The following is a 24163-nucleotide window of genomic DNA, read 5'->3' on the forward strand; positions in this document are numbered from 1 at the left end:
CCTTCCCTCAGTCCGCATTCCACAGCCGTTCTGGTTCACAGTCTTGTCACTTCCCGCCTGGATTATTGCAACTCCCTTCTTTTTGGTTTACCACAAAAAACTCTACGTAAATTGCAGTATGTTCAGAACTCCGCTGCCAGAATTATCTCTCAAACACCTTCTTCCAAACACATCACACCTGTTCTGCAGCAGCTCCACTGGCTACCAATCACACACCGGATTACATACAAAATACTTATTCTGACTTTTAAATCCATCCACAACCTTGCTCCATCATATGTATCAGATCTTGTTCATGTGGCCATTCCCACCCGTACCCTCAGATCCTCCTCTTCCCTTCATCTGGATGTCCCCACTGCTCGCATTGTCACTATGGGGGGCAGAGCATTCAGCTGCTCTGCCCCCCGGCTCTGGGACTCTCTACCTCCGGACCTCAGAAACCTCGGGTCTCTCTCACAATTTGCCAAAAAACTGAAAACTCATCTTTTCCAACTCGTATATTTTATTGTACATTTGATTGCTTTTATTTTATTTTTATTTTCACTTTTATGTACGGCGACCTTGGGTTCCTTGAAAGGCGCCTAACAAATAAAATGTATTATTATTATAATTATGTGCCATCTTCTCTTCTCCTCCACCTGCGCCATTATGACGTCACAACAGCTCATTTATTCAAACAAGGCGTCTTTGCGAGAGTTTGATTGACAGCAATTTAAAAGGAGAATTACTAAGATATACAAAAATGAAATGATTAAGAACAATACCAGAAGTACATGTCAATAACTCAAAAAACATGATTTTCAGCAAAGGGGGACTTAAATGTTTATTAAATGGACAATATCATCATTTCCAAAATTCGTTGACAGTTTCACCTAGCAGGTGCTTTGTGTTGTCTTATCCCTTGTGCTATCTTAGATGACCCCCCCCATTCCATTGACGTGTTCTTCCTACCATGACAAAGGTGGATAAAGGTGGAAAGATTTCATGTAATCCATGGACACCAGTGAAGATCACAAACCATTGAAGAAAAAAGGTTCAGAGCACAATCTAGTGGGTCTAGATCAGTGGTCCCCAACCTTTTTGTCACCGCGGACCGGTACAACGCAAGACACGTTTACCGCGGACCGGTGGGGGGGGGGGGGTTGAGGTGCAACGCAAGACACGTTTACCGTGGACCGGGGGTGGAATTTTCTCTTTAGTAATAATAATAACAATAAAATAATGAACGTAAATCCACTGTGTAATCATGTGCAACTTTATTAGCGGTGTCCTCATAACGTCACACCAACAACAGAACAAGATGAGCAACATCGTTTCTACCGCGACACACTCTGGTTGCTATGGTAAGTGTGACGGATGTAACAGAGAGAATCTGGTCACTTTTCAAAATAAAACGTCTTTTTGAAAAAAAAAAACAAAAAAAAACACAAAATCGAAATTATTTTTTCTTTCTGTGCGTCCCGGTGCCAAAATTTCCCGCGGTGGTTGGGGACCACTGGTCTAGATGACCCAACTCCCAATGTTTAAGTGCCTAGGATAGCACAAGGGTTACTTAACACAGAGGTTCGGGATTGGGGTTTAGGTCCGACTGAACCCTCAGGGAAAAGCCAGTTGAGATAGGGGAAAGGGCTCTAAAAGCAGCTGTGAGCTTTTCTTAAAATGGTGGAACTGCTCGAAAAGTTATGGCTAAAGTTGTGTCCAAATTCCTTCACCGCTCACTACACGGTGCACATATAGTGTGTTCGGCATTTTGTAGTGCTGTACAAACCTACAATTCAAAAATGCCCAGGAAATTTCCCAGAAGTCTCTGCAAAAAACCAGTGTGCAACAACAAAAGTAAAGAATAAATTAAATTACTTTAAAATGTTTTTGTTTTTTCCTTGTTGTAATTGTGAGTCTTAGTCATTTGAAGGAGTTACACAATGACATGGAGCAACAAGTTAGTGTGTGTTTGCGTTGATTGAGGTCAGTGTGAGCAAACGCCATAAATTCCAAGAAGACCTGAATGCAGCAATAGCAAGCTCTAGTAATGAAAGCACCTAACTGCGGTAATTCCGTGCACCACTTGCCCCATAGTGCATGACTATGAAATCTGTGCAATGAAGTCAAAATCGAATTGAACCAACTCTGGGATGGAAGTTTGCAGTAGCCATGTATGTATGTGTGTGTGTGGGGGGGGGGGACTTAAAAGTCATGGTTGTGATTTTGAGCCCCCTGTCAGAGATGATGAACAATGCCTCACCTGCCAAAGTGAAGGCAGTGAAGAAGTTTTTCTACTCACCAAATTGAAGTTTTACCTGCATTTGGTGGGTGGGCGAGGGTAAATTTAGAGCCCTATCTGTTGTTCCCTTAACAACCAACAACACTTTGTGTTGTCAAGTATGAAAAGTGCTATATAAATGAAGATTGATATATGACAAGAGTTCAAATGTTACTGCTAAACATTCCTGTGGTGGACATAGACAGAAGGTCTCTTATGAGTGCTGATAGGTCCATACCTCCCTGTCCTCAGGTTTGGGTGGTGTAATGCCTGACAGCGGTGCCTCTAACGGATGTCTGATCCACCGAGTTGGCTCCTTCATCAAGATGGCCAATGGGAATGAAAACGGGGACCATTCTCACCATAAAGAAAGCTTAAGGTCATCTTTCAGTCATCAACGCCATTCACTGGGGAGGAGCGCTCATAGAAAACCATCATTCTACAAAAATGAAAGGTGAGGTTCTGTAAAGCAAGAGCAATCTTACGATGTCCTGTAGATCAGTGTTTTTCAACCTTTTTTGAGCAAAGGCACACTTTATCCTTGACAAAAATCCAGCCGCACACCAGCATCCAAAAACTAAAAAAGGAGAAACTCTATATATAGTCTGTATTAATTTACAGTCCCTCTGCAATGTTTTTTTTCTAAAAGATGTTATAAAAGTTAAGTTGGTTTTCAGTAATAATTTTCAACTAAATTATTTAAAGACTGGATTGAAAAACTAACATTATATTTATGTTTTCTGTAGCTACCCAAAAAGTGAACATGTTGAAGTTTTATTAGTTTTTTTTTGTTTTAATCAAAGATGAAGTCTTTGAAAACTTAAACAAAAATATTTTATTTCTTTTTAGATGATTAAATTGTTTCAATTTAGTTTAATTGTGTCTGTTGGCCACTTCACCTTCATCCTGTTTCTTCAATGTTGTTATTACTTCTTCGCAAGTTTAACATCTAAAATAATCCAGACATTATTAGAAAAGTGTTTCAGTTAGAAAGATGACTTGGACCAAACTCTGGGATGTTTGGCTGTTAAGAAACACAAACCTTGAAGGAGAACTAAACTGTTGACCTCTGACCTCTGATTTCATCAAGAAGATTTAAAAACTGTTTGACGTGTGTTTGTTGTGGTTTCAAGCTGTTTAACAGGGAAGACTCATTATACGCTGAGACGCTGTCACTTTAACCCAATGCATCATGGGAGATGTAGTGATGGCAGACAGACTCTCTTCTCTGAGCTTCAAGGTTTTGTTCACTTGTTCCACGGTCTGACACCGGATTCTGTGGAAAGCTACACCGCTAAAGACGAGCTTCAGCTGGTATTTTTGTTGGAACTGAGAGACTTTATGAGCAGAATCAGAACAAGGAAGTTAAGACTTTAACCACTTCTGATTGGTCAGACTGATGATGTATGATTAAGCATCCAAGAATGATTGGTGGAGACAGTTAAAGGGGCGGGACTTTTTCAGAAAACAGAGCTGAAGCTACGGCTAAATCGCGGTACCGTCATTCTTATCAAAATATCTTTAATAGAATCAAATAAACACAAAGAAAAAAGTATTTTGTGATCTTTCATATTCCTAACTACTCAGTGTTTTATCAGGGCCTGTTTGGATGAACACAAAGCTGATATCCTGGAGATGGGAAATGCTTTTAGATAAGTGAATGGGTCTTTTCCCACGGCACACCTGATCATCTCTCACGGCACACTGGTTGAAAAACACTGCTGTAGAGGTCACTCTGCTGCAAATAAAGACTAATTAGGCAAATTCATTCAAAATTGTTTTTGGAAAGATAAGATTAAAAACACTATTGCTGGAAAAATTGTAACAATTGGGCCTGAAAAATCCAAGAGCCAACAGAATCCCAGACTTCAATCTCTGAAAAAACATTGGCCTAAGCACACAGGCTGTGTGCTTAAAGGTGCCTGAACACAGCTTGAAGTCTTAAACACTTTGCTAAGTTCAACTCACCAAAAGCTATTTAAGTGCAATGCCATGACACAACTTCAAGACAACATTCCCTGGATAGATACAAACCTTCTTCAACATACAATGCATTGTTCAAAAAGAAAAAAAAAGAGAAAAAGACAATAATGGCAAAAATGTGTACAGAATGTTGATTGACAGATTTCTGAATCAGCCTTTCAATGGTCTACAGGAAGGAATCAAGAGACAGATCATGGAGAAATGGAGATGTGGAGGCGTATGGAGAACAGGGTTACTACAGCAGAGAGGAGGACAGTGAAAGCATCACTTCCAGAGACAGGTATGCTAACAGATAGAGGCAGCCGTGGTGCAGCGGTAGGGCGGTCAACCCATGATCGTAAGGTTGCAGGTTCGATTCCCACCTTACACGCCCATGAGTCGAATTGTCCTTGTGCAAGACACTGAACCCCACCTTGCCTCTGGTGGGAGGTGGGCGCCTGTGCTTGGCAGCGGAGCAGCCACCAGTGTTTCAATGTGTGTGTGACTGGGTGAATGGGTCAGTGACTGTAAAAGCACATTGTCCTTGTAGGTTGAAAAGCACTATACAAGTATATGCCATTTACCAAGGTTAGACAGTTAGGTTGCTTTTTCAAAACTGCAAATTGTTAATGAATGAATTTGCATCTAAATATTTTTGCCGTCAAAAGGCTTGATGGAGTAATGTCTGATGAAGTGGTTGTGTGATTGCAGACATTACCTTGATCAACCTCCTTTGTGCAGGGATCACCCAAATGGGAACACTGCATGCACCAACAGCAGCTATGGTGACAGCTGCAGTGAAGGCAGAAGGATGACCCGAAGACGGCTGCTTCCTGCCACACCGACAGGTGAGAGGGTGTTAGCGCTGGTCTTTTGACTGTGACTGGTGATGTCACTAAGTGGGGGGTGTTGATTTGGCCACTAGGTCGGAAGCCATCCTTTAACATTCAGTGTCTGAGACGACAGGGCAGCAGTGATGACTTGCCCATCCCCGGGACGTACCACCCAACGTCACCCCCACGCCGCTCCCATGCTCAGGTAACACGCATCTATGCAATTTAGGATCTGATAGCCAGGGAGATAAATGGCAGCGCAATTAAAAAAAGAATAAGGTAATTTTGAAAAGGCTTTTTTGTTAAAAGACCTCTCCCCCGTTGAAGTGGGACAAAGATCAACTTCTTACGCCTGAGCTTCTGGGCTCTGCTTCCTGCAAAATGTGATATGTGAATTTGCCACCCCTGCCCCCACCCCCCACCAGATATTTAACAGCCATGATTCCCGGCACTCCTCTGGACACTCCTCAGCAACCTCCTCCACCTCATGGGCCAACCCTTGTCCTCGCCGTGGTCGACTCCTTTATGCTCCTCTCATCCTGGTGGAGGAGGAGGGCAGTCCTCCCTGGTTGGGTGGGGGACCTGGTGGAGAGGGGAAGACAGGAGGAGCAGAAAGAAGTGAGGCAAAGTCTTTTATATTAAACAGCTTACAAGAAGTGAGAACTGTTGAATCTGAAGGCAGCTGTGTCATTTTTGTACAGTAGGTGTTAGCGCAACAAGTACAGCCTCCAGACCAGCATGGTACGGAGCAACCACAGGATCATCAGGTGAGGGAAGAAAACACCCAAATACCCTCACTGCTACTGTTTTCTTATTGGGTCATTTGGTTTTGTACCAGCTCCACCTCCATACCGGGCATACACCACTCTCCGAGTCCCACCCCAGCTCAACCCCCCATTCTCAGAGAAGCGAGGATCAGCTGACAGTCTTGTGGAGGCGGTAAGAGAACAAAATCATAAACTGACACAAAGCAGATAAGCATCAAAGCTTAGAATATCATCCCTCTTCGGTTTTCCTAGGTTCTAATCTCAGAAGGACTTGGGCTTTATGCTCGTGATCCAAAGTTTGTGGCATTTGCCAAGCGGGAAATTGCTGACGCTTGCCACATGACTGTGGATGAAATGGAATCGGCCGCAAGCGACCTGCTCGGTTCTGGTAACCACAGCTTTCTCAGCAGTGCTGTTGTCGACTCAGCTGGGCTCTACAGCGACGAGGAGCCAATCAAAACAAGCCGTGATGAGGACGAGCTAGCTGACGAAATGACATGTGTTACATCATTCTGAGGCTCTGGACCAATCACATATTGGTTGTGGGTGGAGCATCCCTGACCTGTAGTTCGAGGTGGTTTTGACAGAAAGGAGACTATGTTTTTAAATATCTATTTGTTTTAATCTCTGCTGATTAAAGTGTTGACTATCAGGGAAGGACAAAATGAGGAAAGTCCAAAGAAATTTATTTAAGAACAGCTGACCAAAAGAAAAAAGAAATGTTTGTAGAAAAGAGGATTAAGAAAGACAACAAACGTAAAAATGTATTAAATAAAATATAGCCTATAACAGTTTTTCTCCATTGGTTTGGCTCATTTCTTCAAACAGAAATTACATTCTCAAAACTCTAAGATCATTTGGCAAATCAGTCTCACAGTTCAGCACAACACAATAGCTCACCTGCAAAATCTAATATATCTCCTAAAACTGTTCATTAATGCTTCAAAACTAAATTCCTTTCCCATGTAAAGAGTCAGTGCCACCAAAATGGTAGAGATTCTTCTCTATTGCTTTGGCTCATTTTTTTATCAGACCGGACGTTCTCAACACTCTTGGTGCTTTTGCCAAAATAATGTGGCTGGTTCGGCACAACACCATGGTTCACCTGCAAAAGCTCATATCTCTCCCAAAACAATTCACTCATGTGTCAAAACTAAATTTCCTTCTCATTTAAACAGTCAGTGACTCCAAAATACTTTGTCCCTTTGGCATTGTGTAAGCACTGCAAGTCAAAATGATTAGATGTTTTGTCACGATAGCAGAGGACCATTGAAATATCCCTCATGTCTACCTTTCAGTTGTAGCTCAGACCTTCATTGACAATGGGTTATTGTACTGTTTTTGTATAGCTAACAGAATACAGAAACGGCGTGCATGTGGCAACTATCCCCTACACTGACCTCCTGTAAGATCCTCACACACAGCATCCATCGCATGGAGCAGGCACCTCTGCTCTTGAGCCTGATGCTCATACACTCTCCATCTCAAAACGGACAAAAACTCCTCAATAGGATTGAGAAAAGGAGAGTAAGGTGGTAGGAACTCTATGACCATCCTTGGATGAGTAGTGAACCAGGCCCTGATGAGCGGGCCATGGTGGAAATTCACATTGTCCCATACAATAACATATAGTGGTAGGTGAGGCCCTACCAGATCTCTCTCATTTTCAGGGATCAAATCAAAATGAAGACGGTCCAAGAAGATGAGGAGCTTCTGTGTATTGTATGGGCCAAGACTGGGGATGTGAGTGGCCACACCATTCTCAGATATGGCAGCACACATAGTTGTGTTGCCCCTTCACCGGCCTGGTACATCCTCCTTCGTTAGTCAAGTTCTAGTAGAAAGGATGCTGACTCATTTTGGAGCGAACAACCATTAGACTGAGAATCAACAGTCAGTTTAGATCTCAAGATCTATTCTCTTGGTGCTAAATGAAGACATTTGCAATTTGATGAAATTAATGTGAAATTCCATTCTGTTGCGAACAATTGCCAAGGTGTTTGGAGGTTTGTCCATGTTGTTTTGAGAACGTAATTTCTGTTTCAAGAAATGAGCCAAACCAATGGAGAAAAACTGTAAATGAAGAAAAATAAAGTTGGCCTACTTTAGTTGTGTCGGAGTGGAGAATTAAAAGCACAACAATATTCCTTACCTTGATTGAGAAATTAAAAACCGTCTGCAACCGTGGATACTTTATATATTTTTTTTTTTACGAAAATATTAAAATTGAACAGTAATTAACATGTTTCAGAGACATTACATTAATGAACAAATGTTACTTCTGAACCAAGTTCTTTGGGTTTTCTGCAGGTGTGACAGAAGCTAAGAATGAAAGTCTGAAAGAATTTCTTCATAAACACAGAATAATTTTCTTTCAAAATATTTGACAAAAATATTTTCATAATCAGTGGAGAAGGAAACCTTTGCTGTTGAGTGAAAAATTATGCATAGATTTACTTGTTAGTTCATTTTCATTAAGATGACTTTTTTTAAATGTTATCCCAAAGTCTATAAAGCATATGAAGCAGACGGATTCACCTTCTGTAGTCTAACTCCTGAAAGTATTAAAACAATGTAATAAGTCCACACAAATAGCCTTAACACACTGCTTTACTGTTGTTGTGTACTTGCAGGAAAATATGGAAGATTAACCCAAGGATTTTAAAAAAATATATTAGTGCATACTTTCAATTAAAACTCATAAAGAAACTATTTGAATTGCATCCTCTTGTGAGCTTGAGTAAGGTCAATTAAAGTCATTTTTATTCATAATCATTTATTTTCTCTTAAAGCCTTTTAGCACAGCTAACGCAAATGAAACCATTTGGGAAGATTTTGTGAGGATAATCTTCAGACTGATGTTTACCGGTTCTTTCATAACCAGAAAGCAGAACTGACAATCCAGAGACTTTTTCTGCTGATGTGAATAATCCTCTCTGTGGCTGAAACACTAAGAGTTTTTTTTATTCTCTTTGAACAGGCATATAAACTCCAAAAAAAAAGAATGGATGTCCATTTGTGTCTTTTGTTTTTTTGTATGACTTTAAAAACGTGTTAAGTGTGCTGTCTTTTTTAAATCCCAGATTTATATATGTCTGTTTCAAGTTCTAAGCCATTTGAATTTCTTTTGTGTTTTGTCATTCCACCATTTTTCTTTCATGTTGGATAGTTTCAAATAAGCTAAGGGCTTAAAACCCCCATTCCTGGATAATTCCAGAAGAAACTTTCAGTTAAAAGATGCTGAAGAGTAACTGGAATAAAGACCAAATTAGCAGCTGCCGTTGTGTAAAAGTATCTGAATGTGTGACTGTGTGTTTACCTGGGTCTGCCTCTTAAGTTTGTGTGTTTGTGTAAGTTTGACAATGTTCTGGGCATGTGTGCATGTCTGTTTGTGCAAGTATGAGTATATTTGTTTTATTTGTTTGTTTGTTAGTATGTTTGTCTGTGAGACTGTGTTGTATTTAACCAAATTATTTCACACCAAGACTCCCGCCGCCGCAGCAGCGGCAGCCGGAACCCCCAACGCTACACGGCAGCAGGCAGGGAACAACCGCCCCCCGGGCGACCCAATCCGCCACCCAGGCCAGGGCCAGCAGGACCGCCGCGAGGCCCCCAGAGCCAGAGAGCAGGGAGGCACGGGGGGAAAGAGAGCGCCGCCCCAGCCCAACCAGGAGAGCAGCCGCCACGCCGGGAGAGCCCAACGCAGGGCCCCACCCAAGAAGGGCCCCAGACGAGCAGCCCATCACCACCCAGGAGTTCTTGGCATCCCCCCGCCCCAACCCCAGGTACGAGCCAGGACCCCCCAAGGGAGACCCGCTCCGCACTCCAGGCAGCCACCCACCCGGCCCACGGTTGGTCCAGGGAGGAGCAAGGCAGGGGCCAGCCTCCCCCGCCCAGGAGGGGAGCACCCCGGGGAAAAAGGGGGCCCACCAGGGGTGTTGTAAACTTGGCCCGACCAGGCTCGGCCACAGTTGGAGATTTGGCGGGGCCCAGCACCCAGGGGCAAGGACCAGAACCCACCCCCCAGGGACACGGACACCCCCGGCTCAGGTGTAATGTGAACCCCCCCCCGCGCGGAGAGAGCACCGCCGCGCCCAGGAGACCAGCACCCAAGGGCCCCGTACCCCCCACCAAGGAAGGGGTAGGGGACAGATGGTCCCTAGGTCCCACCTTCCTTGCAAAATGTGTGTGCATGTATGTGTGTTTGTGAGGGTGTGGGTGTGCAAGTGTGTGTGTTTGTGTTGGAATGTATATTTTGAGGGGGGAGGGGTGTGTGTACTAAGTGTGTACTAAGCACAGTTTAAACTGCAAGCTATCAGCTATCCGGAGGAACATGGGAGCAGTTCCCAGAGAATTCAAGATGAATTAATCCATGGTTCACAAGTGGAAGAAGCTGAAAAACGAACCCCAACAGTCAAGAAGACAGAGCTAAGTTCCCGCAGAAAAAAGGCAACTCGAGTAATGGATTAATGATTAAAGATCAGCTTAAAGAAGCTTCTCTGCCACCACTCGACTGAGGGCAATAACGCTTTCACATTCGCTTGAAACTCAGTTATTTTTCCATGCGGGCTAGATTTACGGTGGTGCAGCAACTTCCAGCGGATAACAATGATAAAAGCTGTTCATCATCCGCTCATACTGCAGTAAAAAGATCACCGACAAACACCTCCAGCTCAGCCACATCACCAACATGAACGAGGAGCCACTGACTTTCGACATCCCGGTGAGTCACAGTGTCGAGAAGAACGGGAGCAGCGCGGTAGCGATACACACAATGGGGCAGGAAAAGTCTGCTTTTATTTTTTTGGGGGCAGCGCAGGGTGAGTTATGCCCCAATCTGTCAATGGATGGTAGAAGCTTGGGCTAACCCAGGGGTCGGAAACCCATGGCTCTGGAGCCACATGTGGCTCTTTCATCTTTCTGTTGTGGCTCCCTGTGACTTTGGAAAATAATGAGTATTTTATAAAAATTAAATTTTATTTTAGTTTGATCATTTTTCATGCCATTTCAAAGGCGCTGCTGGCTCCATACGAAGCGCGTGCCACGTAAGAAACAGCTTCCTTAATGAACTCGTATTTATCGTGCGAGACCTGCAGAGCTGATAGCAGGAAGAGACACGCGGGGCGGCTTCAATAAACACTCTGGTTTTCTGGAGTGATCTTCAGCCGGGAGCTTGACGTGCTGCGGGGTAGAGAGCAACTCTCTGATGACAGAGAGTTTGCGTTTACTGTTTTTAAACACGCATGTGCATTGATGTATGTTTCAGAGCAGGGACTCATTACGTCGATCGCCATCGACCGGTCGATCGACGGTCGATCTTCAAGGACATGAGGGTAGATCGCGGGACAGAGAAAAAAAAAAAAAAAGTACTTCTTAAAAATCCACCAGCCACTCAAAATCCTCACCGAAAAGTACGGGACTTAATTGACATGCAGAATGGCCAATCGGACATCCTCTGACACATACGTGTCAGTGCAAACTCTCTGTCATAAGAAAGTTGCTCTCTGCCCCGCTGCACATCATGTCCCCGGCAAAAGACCACTCCTGACAACCAGAGTGTTTATTGAAGCCGCCCGCGTTTCTCCTCCTGCTATCAGCTCTGCAGTTCTCGCCCGATAAATACGAGCTCATTAAGGAAGCTGCGAGGCACGCGCTTCGTACGGAGCCAGCAGCGCCAAATGCCTCATAATATGCCACGCTCCCTGCATTGCACTGTTTTTTAAAAATCTTTTCTGGACCGCGATTTACACTCATGTCCTTGAAGATCGACCGGTCGATCGCGATCGACATAATGAGCACCCTTGATATAACATATACATGCTTAATACATAATGCGGGGTTGTGGCTCCGGGTGCTTTCTTTTCATTAGGGGCGGTCCCAAATGGCTCTTTGAATAAAAAAGGTTGCCGACCCCTGCTCTAACCTGTCTGCTTGCTCTGCTTTCAAAATGCCAAAAAGCCGGCATCATTCATGAAGAGCTGCACAGCAACGAGACAGACTCTGACAATGACTAATGGGAACCTGGCGTGTTTCATAGAAATCAGCCCAGCTGTTCATTTCAGAAGATGAGGACTTTGATCAATTTTTGGATGCTGATTGATGATGGAAGAAGTGAAAAAGAAATCACAATCAACCCAGTTTTGCTCCCGCTGCCTTTTTTAAAACACACACTAGCATGCATGTTTTACCAGTTTTAACGTGTTAACGCCTTTAAAACCGGTACACCTTTGTTATGTGTCAAATACCGCAAAATCACCTATTACTGAGACTGCGCCCTATAACCCAGTGTGCCCTATGGTCCTGAAAATACGGTACTTGTTGAATCTGGAACAGAAGCCTTTACCGGACTCATCAGATGACCGGTGATTACAGTAGAATCCTCACCCTCTTCTCTCTGATACAGGGATGACAGAGTGTCCGGTTTGGGGTTCTTACTCCCTGGACGATAAGAGAGGGTGAAGTTGAATTTATCAAAAAGCAATGCCCACTGAGCCTGGTGAGGGTTCAGTTGTTTGGCAGTCCAAATGTACTCCAGGTTTTTGTGGTCGTTCCACACAAGAAATTACTTCTCAACTACCTCTAGCCAATGCCGCAACTCCTCAAGGGGCCAATTTGAAAGGCAGTAGTTCACTGTTCCATATGTCGTAGTATCTCTCTGCAGGAGTGACCTTGCAGGAGAAATACGTTCAGGGATGAACTTCACTATCAGACGTTCTCTGAGACAAAACAGCTCCCACTCCTGGCTCAGATGCATTTACCCCCACAATAAATTGTTTGAAAGTGTCAGGCCAAACAAGTAGTGAAGTAGGAACAGGCCAGTCCAGAACAGCATTTACCTTGTTACCGTCCATCTGCACAGACCTAGGTGAAACTACATAGTTTAGGAACTTTGTTAACATGATGTGGAATTCACACGTCTTAGCTTTGCAATAATACAGCTGATTCTTAAGTATGCGCTGCAGAACAGCTCTGACGTGCTGCACACAGCTCTTGAGATCTGAAAAGAAAATCAAAATATCATCCAGATACAGAAACACAAAGTTGTTTTTTCTGGTACACTATCAAACATAATTACAAGCTTCACAACCAATGTGGTACATGCAAAGAAAATTAAAAAAAATGAATAAATAAAAAAAAACAATAACAAGAGGAACAAAAACAGATCAACCTCTATGTAATGTGGGGTGTTGGACTCAGGCGCACAACAACAGAGGTTAGTTAAAGAGTTTATTAAGCAGACTTTGCAGAACTGAGAGATGGGCTGGGCCGAATCAGAGAACTGGAACTTGTACTGGAACCAGAGAGCTGGAGTGGATCTTGGTTTGAAGGCTGGGGCCAAGCCAATGTTGGACTGAGGCAGATCTGGGCCAGAGGGCTGGTGCAGATCAGTAGCAGAGCTTGGTCTGAGGTCAGGAACAGAACCGATGCAGGGCTGAGGCAGACCTTGACCTGTAGGCTGGAGCATAGCTGGAGCAGAGCTGAAGCAGAGCGTAATCTCAGGTATGTGTAACCCTTGTTCCAATCTCCAATGAACAGCGCCCATTCTTTTACAAACCACAGTTTGAATTAAACTATGAAAATATAGGAGTGGGTGACTGGCTACTTTAAAATAACTTTTAGACAAAATAAACCAGGTGTAATGTGAACCCTCTCCCTGCGCGGAGAGAGCATCGCCGGGCCCAGGAAACCGGCACCCAGGGGACACGGCCGCCGTTGCCAAGGGTCCAGTACCCCCCACCAGGGATGGGGTAGGAGACAGATGGTCCAAGGTCCCACCTTCCTTGCAAAATGCGTGTGCGTGTGTGTGTTTGTGAGGGTGTGTGTTAGGCCTGGGCGATAAATTGATCAAATGAATTAATTCGAATTTTTTGTTACGGGCGATTTCAAAAATAACTAAATCGAGTTTTTATGTGGCACATTTTTGGCTCCCCAGAGCTTCCGTAGCGTTAGTATCACACGGCGACACGCGACAATCGACGCACGAAGCAGCTAGCGACAGCACGGCTACCGGTGACAGTGGGACGTTTGTTCCCAAGAAAGGAATACAGTATAATCATCTGTTGTTTGGAACTGGTCTGGGTTTGCTGCCACAGACATGGAGGAAGAGACCCCCCCCCCCCCCACGCTGCCTAAAGCCCATCGGAGTCAAAAGCTCTCACCCGCGCTCTGGTCGCACGCGCTCAGTCCTCTTAAAAACGCACGCGTTTACAGGCGTTAACAGCCTGGTGGGAATTTCTCAAAATATCAAAATCATCAATTCAACCGTGCAAAATGACACCCATCTAGAACAACCCGGACATCCTTATTAACAAAAAAATGATTCACTTCCCAGCTTGGCAAGCAGGAGGCATAAAACAACTAGAGCACGTAATTATTGATAGAAGATTCATAACTCCCCAGGAACTTCAAGACAAACATGGAATAAATAACTTCTTGGAATATCAGCAACTTAAATCAAGTATTACTAAAAAGTATAAATTTAAAGACGACGATTTAAAGCTACCAGATGTAGTTACCACTCTGATTAATTTTTCAATGAATAGAACTCTCTCCAAAATATACAAACTTTTATGTAATTTAGATAACAATATTGCCCTTCCAACAAAAAAATGGGATGCAGATTTGAGCATCAGCACAGATGAAAGCTTCTGGTCAGAACTTTGTCTAAACACCTTTAAACTGACAAAAAGTCCAAATCTGCAGCTAATCCATCTCAAAACTCTTCACAGAATTTACTACACTGGACAGAGGATGTTCAAGATGGGTTTCAGTAACTCAGACATTTGCGAGCACTGTGATAATAATCTACCCGACAGTTACATGCATGCACTGTGGTTCTGCACTCCTGTCCAGGCTCTCTGGCAGCAGGTATGTGCCGATTTATCAGTCTGGCTTAAGGTTTCAATCACGGCTTCACCGTCACTTTGTGTGTTTGGTGACATGAGTGCCATCGATATAGAAGAAGGATTAGCATCTATCATTTTCACAACTCTTTGTATTGCCAAAAAAACTATTTTAATAAATTGGAAAAACAAGAAAAATATAAACATAAGTCAACACAGAAATCTGCTGTTTGATCATATCAGCTTGGAAAAAATGTCAGCCCAAAGCTCAAGTAACTTTGAAAGAATTCAGTCTCTCTGGTCTCCTGTGGTTGACTCCATGACTTAGGGGGTGGGGGGCTTGGTCGTCGCTGCTCCTTGCCCTTCTGCCGTGGTTTGGGGTGGGGGTCGGGGCCTCCGGTGCCTGGCGGGGGCGGTGGGGGCTCCGTTGGTCGGGTGGTCGGGTCCGGTGCCTGGGCGGGGCGGGCTGGGGCGCTGCGTGGTCCTCTGGGCTTGGGTGTGGGGGTGCGTGGTTGGGGGTGGGGTGGTGGTCTGGCTTGGCTTGGGGGGGTGGTCCCTTTGCCTGCGCTGGAGGGGGTTGGCGGGGGGCTCTGCTCGGGGGGGGGGGCCCAGCGGCGCCGGATGGGCTGCCCATCCGCACCTGGGGCTGGGATCGGCCCTTCCCTGGCTCTGGGATGGGATGGGACAACCCTCTCGGGGTCCCCGATCGCTCTGGGTGTCATCCGCTTCGGCTGCGGGGTCTGGGGTGGGGTGGGGTGGGGGGCTTGTCGGCCCTGTCCTGTGGGGGGGCGTTCTGGGGGGGAGGGGGGGCCCATTATTGGTACGGGTCGGGGGGGCTAACATGTCGGGGTCTCCGCTGAGGCAATCAGTGGTTGCCTCGGCCGGTTGGCCTCCTCGGTCCCGTCAAGGCCTGACCAGAGCTCTTCTAGGGCCGGCGTCTGGGGGTGGGGGCCTGGGCTTGCTCCGGGGGGGGCGACGCTTTCTGGCTCCTCTCTCTCTGTGTGGGGTGGGTGGTGCCGGGCCTGGGGTGTCGGCGCCTCGGGGGGTGGGGCCCCTGGGCTGGGTGGCCCTGGCCCCTTTGCTGGGGGGGGGGGCTGGGGGACAGCTTTTTGACCACCGGGGGACAGTCTACCAGCTGTCCCCAACTTACCCCCTTCCTCATATAACCTCATATTAAGGTGAGGGGGTGGGGGGTCTAGCCTGCGATGCGCCTTGGGGGGGGAGCTACTTGGCAGTGGCCCCCCTCCTATGGTTGCCGTATGGAGTGGGCCCCCTTCTTTCGGTTTTATTTGCACCTTAGACATGTAGGGTCCTTGGTAGGGGGGGTGCTTGGACATCACTGCAAGCAAGCAGCAGATGTCCTCCTGGCACCCTACCCGCCAATTTTAACCGCACCTTAGACATTTAGGGCCCCTTGGTGGGGAGGGTGAGGGGACATCACTGTGAGTAATCAGGAGATGTCCCCTTAGTGCCCTACTAGCCAATTTTAACTGCACCCCCCTTAGTACACACACCCCTCCCCCTTCAATATATACATTCCAACATAAACACACACACATGCACACACACACCCTCTCAAACACACATACACGCACACACATTTTGCAAGGAAGGTGGGACCTGGGTCCATCTGTCCCCTACCCCTTCCCTGGTGGGGGGTGCGGGCCCCTTGGCGATGGCGGCCGTGTCCCTTGGGTGCCGGCTCCCTGGGCCCGGCGGTGTTCCCTCCGCACGGTGGGGGGGTTCATATTACACCTGAGCCGGGGTGTTCGTGTCCCTGGGGGGTGGGTCCTGGTCCTTGCCCCTGAGCGCTGGGCCCCGCCAAACTTCCAACATGGCCGAGCCTGGTCGGGCCATATTTATAACACCCCTTGTGGGCCACCCTTTTTTCCCCCGGGGTTAACCCCCTCCTGGGCGGGGGCGGCGGGCCCCTGCCTTGCTCCTCCCTGGACCAACCGTGGGCCGGGTTGGTGGCTGCTTGGAGTGCGGAGCGGGTCTCCCTTGGGGGGTCCTGGCTCGTACCTGGGGTTGGGGCGGGGGGATGCCCGGAACTCCTGGGTGGTGGTGGGGTTCTCGTCTGGGGCTGTGGGCGTCCTTCTCCGGTGGGGCCCTGCGTTGGGCTCTTCCGGCGCGGCGGGGGGGCTGCTTTCCTGGCTGGGCTGGGGCGGCGCTCTCTTTCCCTCCGCGCCTCCCTGCTCTCTGGCTCTGGGGGCCTCGCGGCGGTCCTGCTGGCCCTGGCCTGGGTGGTGGTCTTGGTCGCCCGGGGGGCGGTTGTTCCCTGCCTGTTCCCGTGTGGCGTTGGGGGAATTCCGGCTGCCGCTGCTGCTGCGGCGGGGGTCTGGGTGTGGGGGTGGCTGGGCGCTCCTCCTCCTTCTTTTCACATTCCACCATCCATTTTAGAAGAACATAAACACTCACCTGAGCACAGGTGTTAGCTCACCTTTGCACTTATAGTTTGCATGATTGAATGAATGAAAGATTTCACACTAGTTGGTTTAAAGGCAAAGGTATGCGTTCGTGAACACTATCTGTTTTGTGTACATGTTGACATGTGAACATTTTTGCAGCTAGCAGGTGTGTTGATAATATTTGAGTGTGTGTGAACAGGCCCCGCCCTTTTTGTACTACATTTGAACTGTACCGTAACGATAAACAACCAGTAAACCTGTCTGCTCTATGCTGCTTCATGGTCTTACCCCCCCCTCTCACTATCACCCCCCCCCCCTCTGACATCCCTCCCTCTTCTTCCCTTCTTTCCTTTTCCGTCCGGCCAAACAGCACAGATTTTCAATCATGGTTGAAATGAATAAAGTTTGGCCTCAATTACAAAAGGGGTTTGTTCAGTCACACCTTTGGTTTGTCTGAAGATTAATAACCCCTCTTGTTAAAGTAAAATATGTCCAACACAAGAGGCCCTCAGCTCTCATCTGCCTGCCTAGCTGTTGGACAGGACAAATTAATAAAAAAAAAATAATAATAAAATAAAATAAAAATAAATAAATAAATAAAAACGCACGCGCCCTCACATAGAAACACATTCTCATTCTACAACGCCTGTATAGTTAGTTCATTAGTCAGATAGTTAGTTGTTACTGTTATTTGTTAATAAAGAATACTGCGTTATAATTATTACTTGTACCGGTAGATTCATTTGCGACGCGGCCACCGTAGGATTTTGTTTTCGGAAGACGCGGCCGCGAGGGGGGTGGGGGGGGTTCTGATCGCGACTCCTGCTGCTTCATCTACTTCTCCGTGGATAAGACGGGGTTTCTTAATTTAATTAAAACCTTAGAGCCCCGATATGAGCTGTAGTGTTAATCCTTTAGAAAATCGTGCTACTCTCAATTTGAATGTTTGTCTCCTTTAGTCTAGACTACAAAGTGTGACTTAAAACACAGCTGGGACTTCAAGTTAAGAAGTAACCTTTTTATTTTGGATAAGTGAAAACAAGTGTAGAATAACGAAATTAGACAAAAACAAGACAAAAGTTATATAAAACAGGACGAAATTATTTAAAGACAAGTCAAAAAAGGGAGTAACAAGAAAAATCTTATACTTAACTTTGATTCCAAGAGCGTGTTCATTTATTTATTATTCATTCATTCCAGAAATGGGCGTTACATTTGTCTTGGGGTGATTAAATAAAAGCAACATTTGCTTGAACTTGTCTGCCGTTTGTACTTATTGCTTTCCTTAAGTAGGGTGGGGGGGAAAATCGGGAAAAAATCGGAAATCGAATTAAAAAAAATTAAATCGGAGATTTTATTTTTAGGCCATATCGCCCAGCCCTAGTGTGTGTGCATGTGTATGTGTTTTTGTTTGAATGTATATTTTGAGGAGTAAAGGTTGTGTGTACTAAGGGGGTGCAGTTAAAATTGGTGGGTAGGGCACTGAGGGGACATCTCCTGATTACTCACAGTGATGTCTCATCACCCTCCCCACCAAGGGGCCCTAAATGTCTAAGGTGCGGTTAAAATTGGCGGGTAGGGTGCTAGGTGGACATCTTCTGCTTGCTGGCAGTGATGTCCAATCACCCCCCCTACCAAGGGCCCTACATGTCTAAGGTGCAAATAAAACCGAGAGAGGGGGGGCCCATTCCATAAGGCAACACTGGGAGGGGGAACCACTGCCAAGTAGCTCCCCCCCCAAGGTGCATCGAAGGCTAAACCCCCCACCCCCTCACCCTAATATGAGATTATATGAGGAAGGGGATAAGTTGGGGACAGCTGGTAGACTGCTCCCGGTGGTCAAACAGCTGTCCCCCAGCCCCCCCCCCCCCCCCAGCATACGGCCCAGATCCTTTCAGCCCAGGGGCCCCATCCCCGGAGGCACCGACACCCCAGGCCCAGCACCACCCACCCCACACAGAGAGAGAGGAGCAAGAAAGCACCGCCCCCCCGGAGCAAGTCCAGGCCCCCACCCCCAGGCGCCGGCCCTGGGAGAGCTCTGATCAGGCCTCGACGGGACAGAGGCAGCCAACCAGTCGGGGCAACCGCCGATTGCCTCAGCGGAGACCCCGACCCGTCAACCCCCCAAGGTCCCGTACCAATAGTGCCCCCCCCCCGGAAAGACACCCCCCCCCCCCACGGGACAGGGCCAACAAGCCCCCGCAGCCACAGCGGATGAAACCCAGAGCTACCGGGGGTCCCAAGAGGGTTGTTTCTGTGTTGACTTATATTTATATTTTTCTTGTTTTTCCAATTTATTAAAATAGTTTTTTTATCAATACAAAGAGTTATGAAAATGATAGATACTAATCTTCCTTCTGTATCGATGGCACTCATGTCACCAAGCACACAAAGTGACGGTGAAGCCGTGATTGAAACCTTAAGCCAGACTGATAGATCGGCACATACCTGCTGCCAGAGAGCCTGGACAGGCGTGCAGAACCACAGTGCATGCATGTAACTGTCGGGTAGATTACTATCACAGTGATCGCAAATGTCTGAGTTACTGAGACCCATCTTGAACATCCTCTGTCCAGTGTAGTAAATTCTGTGAAGAGTTTTGAGATGGATTAGCTGCAGATTTGGACTTTTTGTCAGTTTAATGGTGTTTAGACAAAGTTCTGACCAGAAGCTTTCATCTGTGCTGATACTCAAATCTGCATTCCATTTTGTTGTCGGAAGTGAAATATTATTATCTAAATTACATAAAAGTTTGTATATTTTGGAGAGAGTTTTATTCATTGAAAAATTAATCAAAGAGGTAACTGCTTCTGGTAGCTTTAAATCAATGTCTCTGTATTTAAACTTTTTAGTAATAATTGATTTAAGTTGCTGATATTCCAAGAAGTTATATATTCCATGTTTGTCTTGAAGTTCCTGGGGAGTTATGAATCTTCTATCAATAATTATGTGCTCTAGTTGTTTTATGCCCCCTGCTTGCCAAGCTGAGAAAGTGTATCATTTTTTTGTTTATGAGGATGGTGGGTTGTTCCAGATGGGTGTCATTTTGCACGATTGAATTGATGATTTTGATATTTTGAGAAATTCCCACCAGATTGTTAAAGTAGCGTTTATATTAATACTTTGGAAACAATCCTGTTTTTTAACTGTTTGGCTAATAAATGGTAGATCTGAGAGGTTGATCTTTTCACATAACGCCTGTTCCAAGTCTAACCATGAGTTAGTTTCTGGATTATTTTTTAACCATTTTAAGGTGTCTTGTACAGTGATCCCTTGCTATAACACGGTTTACTTTTCACGGTTTCGCTACTTTTCACGGTTTCGCTACTTCACGGATTTGCATCGTGCATTGTGTTCTGCATTCTGATTGGCTAAAAAAGTCACTCCACTTCTTCTCTACCTTTGCGTCAATAATGTTGCAGTTTAATATGTACACGTACGTAAATCAGCTTTCCAAATTACGTACATGCAAATCATCTTGCAATTTCAAGTTTCTCTAAAACCCATAGAAAAAGAGCAACACCAACTGTCAATCACTATGTCTTCTCCCGAACAAACACACACAGCTGCACCGCGGGCTTGAGAAGGAGAAAACACTGCAGCTTCTCAGACTGAAGAGCATTGAAATACACCTGAGCCACTATTTTTCCGTTTGTACTTTGTATTTTTTTCATGATCATTTTAAATTTTCGCCCGTTTAATTCAATTACTCTCGGGTCGCGGTGGGCGGGGCTAATCTCCGCGATTTGAAGCCTTCTGTTTACATCGATGATTAAAGTTATTATTTGACAGTACAGTACAGAAGTTATTTGTTGAAAAAAAAACGTTTTTAAAGTACTTTGATTTGTGAAACAAGTGCTTGAGCCTGTAAAACGGTTTGTTCTCTATTTTCAATGTATAACAGAGTATTTAATTGTATAATAATTGTTAAAAAAAATAGAGGTTTCTACTTCACGGATTTTGCCTATCACGGGTTCTTTCTGGAACGTAACCCCCGCGAAAAACAAGGGTTTACTGTAATCTATTTATAAGTTAGGTAATTCTAAGCCTCTACATCTTTTTGTAGATTTTAAAGTTTTTAGACTAATTCTTGCAGGTTTATTGTTCCATAAAAAGCTTGATATGGATGAGTCTAATGTTTTGAACCATTTTAATGGCGGTTGTGTGGGGATCATTGAGAAGAGATAATTAACTTTGGGTAAGATTTTCATTTTAACCGTGGCTACCTTGCCCATAAGGGACAGAGGCAGGTTGGTCCAGCGTGTTAGATCGTCCTGTATGTCTTTCAGTAATGCGGTGTGGTTTAGCTGCACCAGTTCTGATAGTTTGGGGGAAAAACTGATACCTAGATATTTGATATTTCCTGATTTGACTGGTATCGTGAGTCTTTGCTCCGCATTACTGTTCAGTGGTAATAAAACAGATTTATTCCAATTAATGGAATAGTCTGATATGGAGGAGAATTCATTAATGATTATTGATGTTTAATTTACAGAATGTAAATTACTTTAAAACAGTAACAGCTCATCTGCATAGAGACTAATTTTATGATGGCTGTGTTTGGTTGTAATTCCTTTAATGCTCTCATTCTGTCTTATTGCTGCAGCTAGAGGCTCAATAAATATAGCAAAAAGAGAAGGGGAGAGTGGGCAACCCTGTCTTGTTACTCTTCCGAGAAAAAACCTGTTGGAAGTCTGTTTATTAGTTCTAACTTCTCATGGTTTGGGGTTTTTTTTGTCTTGGTTTTTGCTTTATTTCTTGTTCTGTCATGTTTGGTTCTGTTTCCTGTTTTATTTTGAAAGGTGTTCTGTTTTGTCATGTTCCTGAGTTTTAATTCCTTGTCCCTATCTGTCCTGATCTTGTTCACCTGTGTCTTGTGTGCCCTGTCTGTATTTAAGTCTCGTCTTTCCCTTCCTCTTGTGCTGGTCCATTAGCGTCTTAACGTCTTCATGTCGTAGCGTCATTTATGTCTTGGATGTTGCCATGTTTCCTGTTCTTGCCAAGACACAGTGAGTCTAGTTCTAGTTTTGTTTCCTACTCTGCAGCACTTTTTGTTCAATAAACCCTCTTGCCTTGGAACCGTGTGCCTCCTGCCTCTGTGTCTGGGTCCTACCTGCTCTCCAGCCCCCCCCAACCCTGACATAACTGATGCCTTTGGGGTTGTGATATAATATTTTAATCCAATTGAATGATTCTCCAAAACCAAACTTATGGAGGGCAGCAATAAGGAACTTCCAATTTACTCTGTCAAAAGCTTTTTCAGCATCCAATGAGAGTATGGTCATTTCCTGGTTTTTAATGGTGGCAAAGTCTATTATATTAACAAGTCTTCGGAGATTGTCATTCGAGTGTCTGCCTTTGATGAATCCAGTTTGATCGAGGTGAATAATGTGAGGAATGATTTTTTTCTATTCTCTGTGCTAGTGCTTTGCAGATAATTTTTATATCTGCATTGATTAAAGAAATGGGGCGATAGCTTGAAGGACTAGTGGGATCTTTATCTGGTTTTAGAAGAAGGATTTTGTTGGCTGAGTTCATGTTAGGTGGCATTGATTGGCTTTCATTGATAAATATGACCGTTTTATAAAACGTTGCTGCCAGCTGTTCCCAGAATTCTTTTTAAAACTCAGCAGGAAAGCCGTCAGGCCCTGGTGCTTTGCCATTAGGCATAAGTAACAGAGCTTCATGAAGTTCAGACAACGAGAGCGGTGAGTTTAAGTTTGTAATTTGATCCTCATTTACCCTGGGTAGGTTTACATTATTAAGAAATGAGTCAATACTTCGCTCTGATGGATTGATCTGTGATGTGTACAAGTTTTTACAAAAGTTTTCAAATGCGTTATTAATTTTGACCGGTGTCATGGGTCCCACTAGGGAATAATTGGGCAGAGGCGCCAAGGTGAAAGTATTCTTGTTTTATTTAAGAATAGAACACACCACTTGCTCCACAAAGGCTAACCAACGTCTGTTTCTCCACTCAGACTCCCACACTGACAGCTGTAACTGGTTCTCTTTTAAATGGTAAGCCCCTCCTCCTGGGCGTTGCTCTCCATCAGTCCCAAGAGAGAGGAAAAGAATTTACAAAGTTCAAAAACATAAATAAACATACAGAAATAAACAGTTTCATTCATAGAAACATTCTGTGTCATGTAAAGAGAAATAACAATAATCCTTACTAAAGAAATAAATACAAACAGTGACCGATGCGTCACATGACCCGGGGTGTCCATGACCACTTCCGTGTTACCGGGTTACTTCCGGGTAAACAAACCAACGCTAATGTTGGCGTCGTGTGTGCTTCGTGTGAATGTATGCATGAGGATGATGAGTCGGCAACCTAGTGTGCACCCAGGGCTACCTGCAGGGGGATAGGGACGTAACGAAAAGGGTAAGTTAATGTAAATGACGTGTTTTACGGGTCCGTGCGTGCGCGTCGGTGCGCATGTGTGTGCAAGCGTGTGTGCACGTGTGTGCGCCTGCAGCGGCAGCTGACGGTTCTACACCGTCACATCATCCCCCTCCTCTGAGAGATTGGCGATGTGCGGCAATCTGGATAGGAAATCCGCCACTATATTTTGTTTTCCAGGCCGGTGACGAACGGTGAATTTGTAAGGCTGAAGCGCCAAATACCAGCGTGTAAGCCGGTTGTGGTAGTCCTTCATGGTATTTATCCATGTAAGGGCTCTGTGGTCTGTCTCAAGGTCAAACTCTCGGCCAAGTAAGTAGTACTTCAAGCTGTCCAGCGCCCACTTAATGGCAAGTCCTTCCTTCTCCACAGTGGAGTACCTTGTCTCTCTCGGCTGCAGTTTCTGACTGAGGTACAGGACTGGTCGCTCTTCTCCTGGGTCTCCCCTCAGCGGCGCTGGATGGGCTTCCCATCTACACCTGGGGCTGGGATCGGCCCTTCCCTGGCTCTGGTGCGGGACGGTACAACCCTCTTGGGGCCCCCGGTCGCTCTGGGTGTCATCCGCTTCGGCTGCGGGGTCTGGGGGGGGGTGGGGTGCGGGGTCTTGTCGGCCCTGTCCTGTGGGGGGGCATTTTGGGGGAGGGGGGGGGGGCACTATTGGTACGGGGCAGGGGGGGTTGACGG

At 45.5% G+C, this 24163-nt stretch overlaps 1 protein-coding gene across 2 annotated transcripts in view; it reads left to right on the forward strand.

The window, feature by feature from the left end:
- Nucleotides 1–9101, forward strand: part of LOC101171727 (voltage-dependent L-type calcium channel subunit alpha-1D-like) — a 91390-nt gene extending 82289 nt beyond the window's left edge. The window contains exons 44-51 of one of the 2 annotated variants that reach the window (XM_023957109.1): nucleotides 2513–2714; nucleotides 4416–4523; nucleotides 4964–5070; nucleotides 5148–5260; nucleotides 5481–5673; nucleotides 5757–5822; nucleotides 5894–5994; nucleotides 6075–9101. In XM_023957109.1, coding sequence (XP_023812877.1) covers nucleotides 2513–2714; nucleotides 4416–4523; nucleotides 4964–5070; nucleotides 5148–5260; nucleotides 5481–5673; nucleotides 5757–5822; nucleotides 5894–5994; nucleotides 6075–6338 — 1154 coding nt within the window. In that variant the 3' untranslated portion in view covers nucleotides 6339–9101. The remainder of the gene's footprint in view (nucleotides 1–2512; nucleotides 2715–4415; nucleotides 4524–4963; nucleotides 5071–5147; nucleotides 5261–5480; nucleotides 5674–5756; nucleotides 5823–5893; nucleotides 5995–6074) is intronic. The other variant, XM_023957110.1, reaches the window with a different exon arrangement.
- Nucleotides 9102–24163: the final 15062 nt, after the last annotated feature.

The sequence above is a fragment of the Oryzias latipes genome, chromosome 7 (assembly GCF_002234675.1).
Source record: "Oryzias latipes chromosome 7, ASM223467v1".
In the NCBI taxonomy this organism is placed as follows: Eukaryota; Metazoa; Chordata; class Actinopteri; order Beloniformes; family Adrianichthyidae; genus Oryzias; species Oryzias latipes.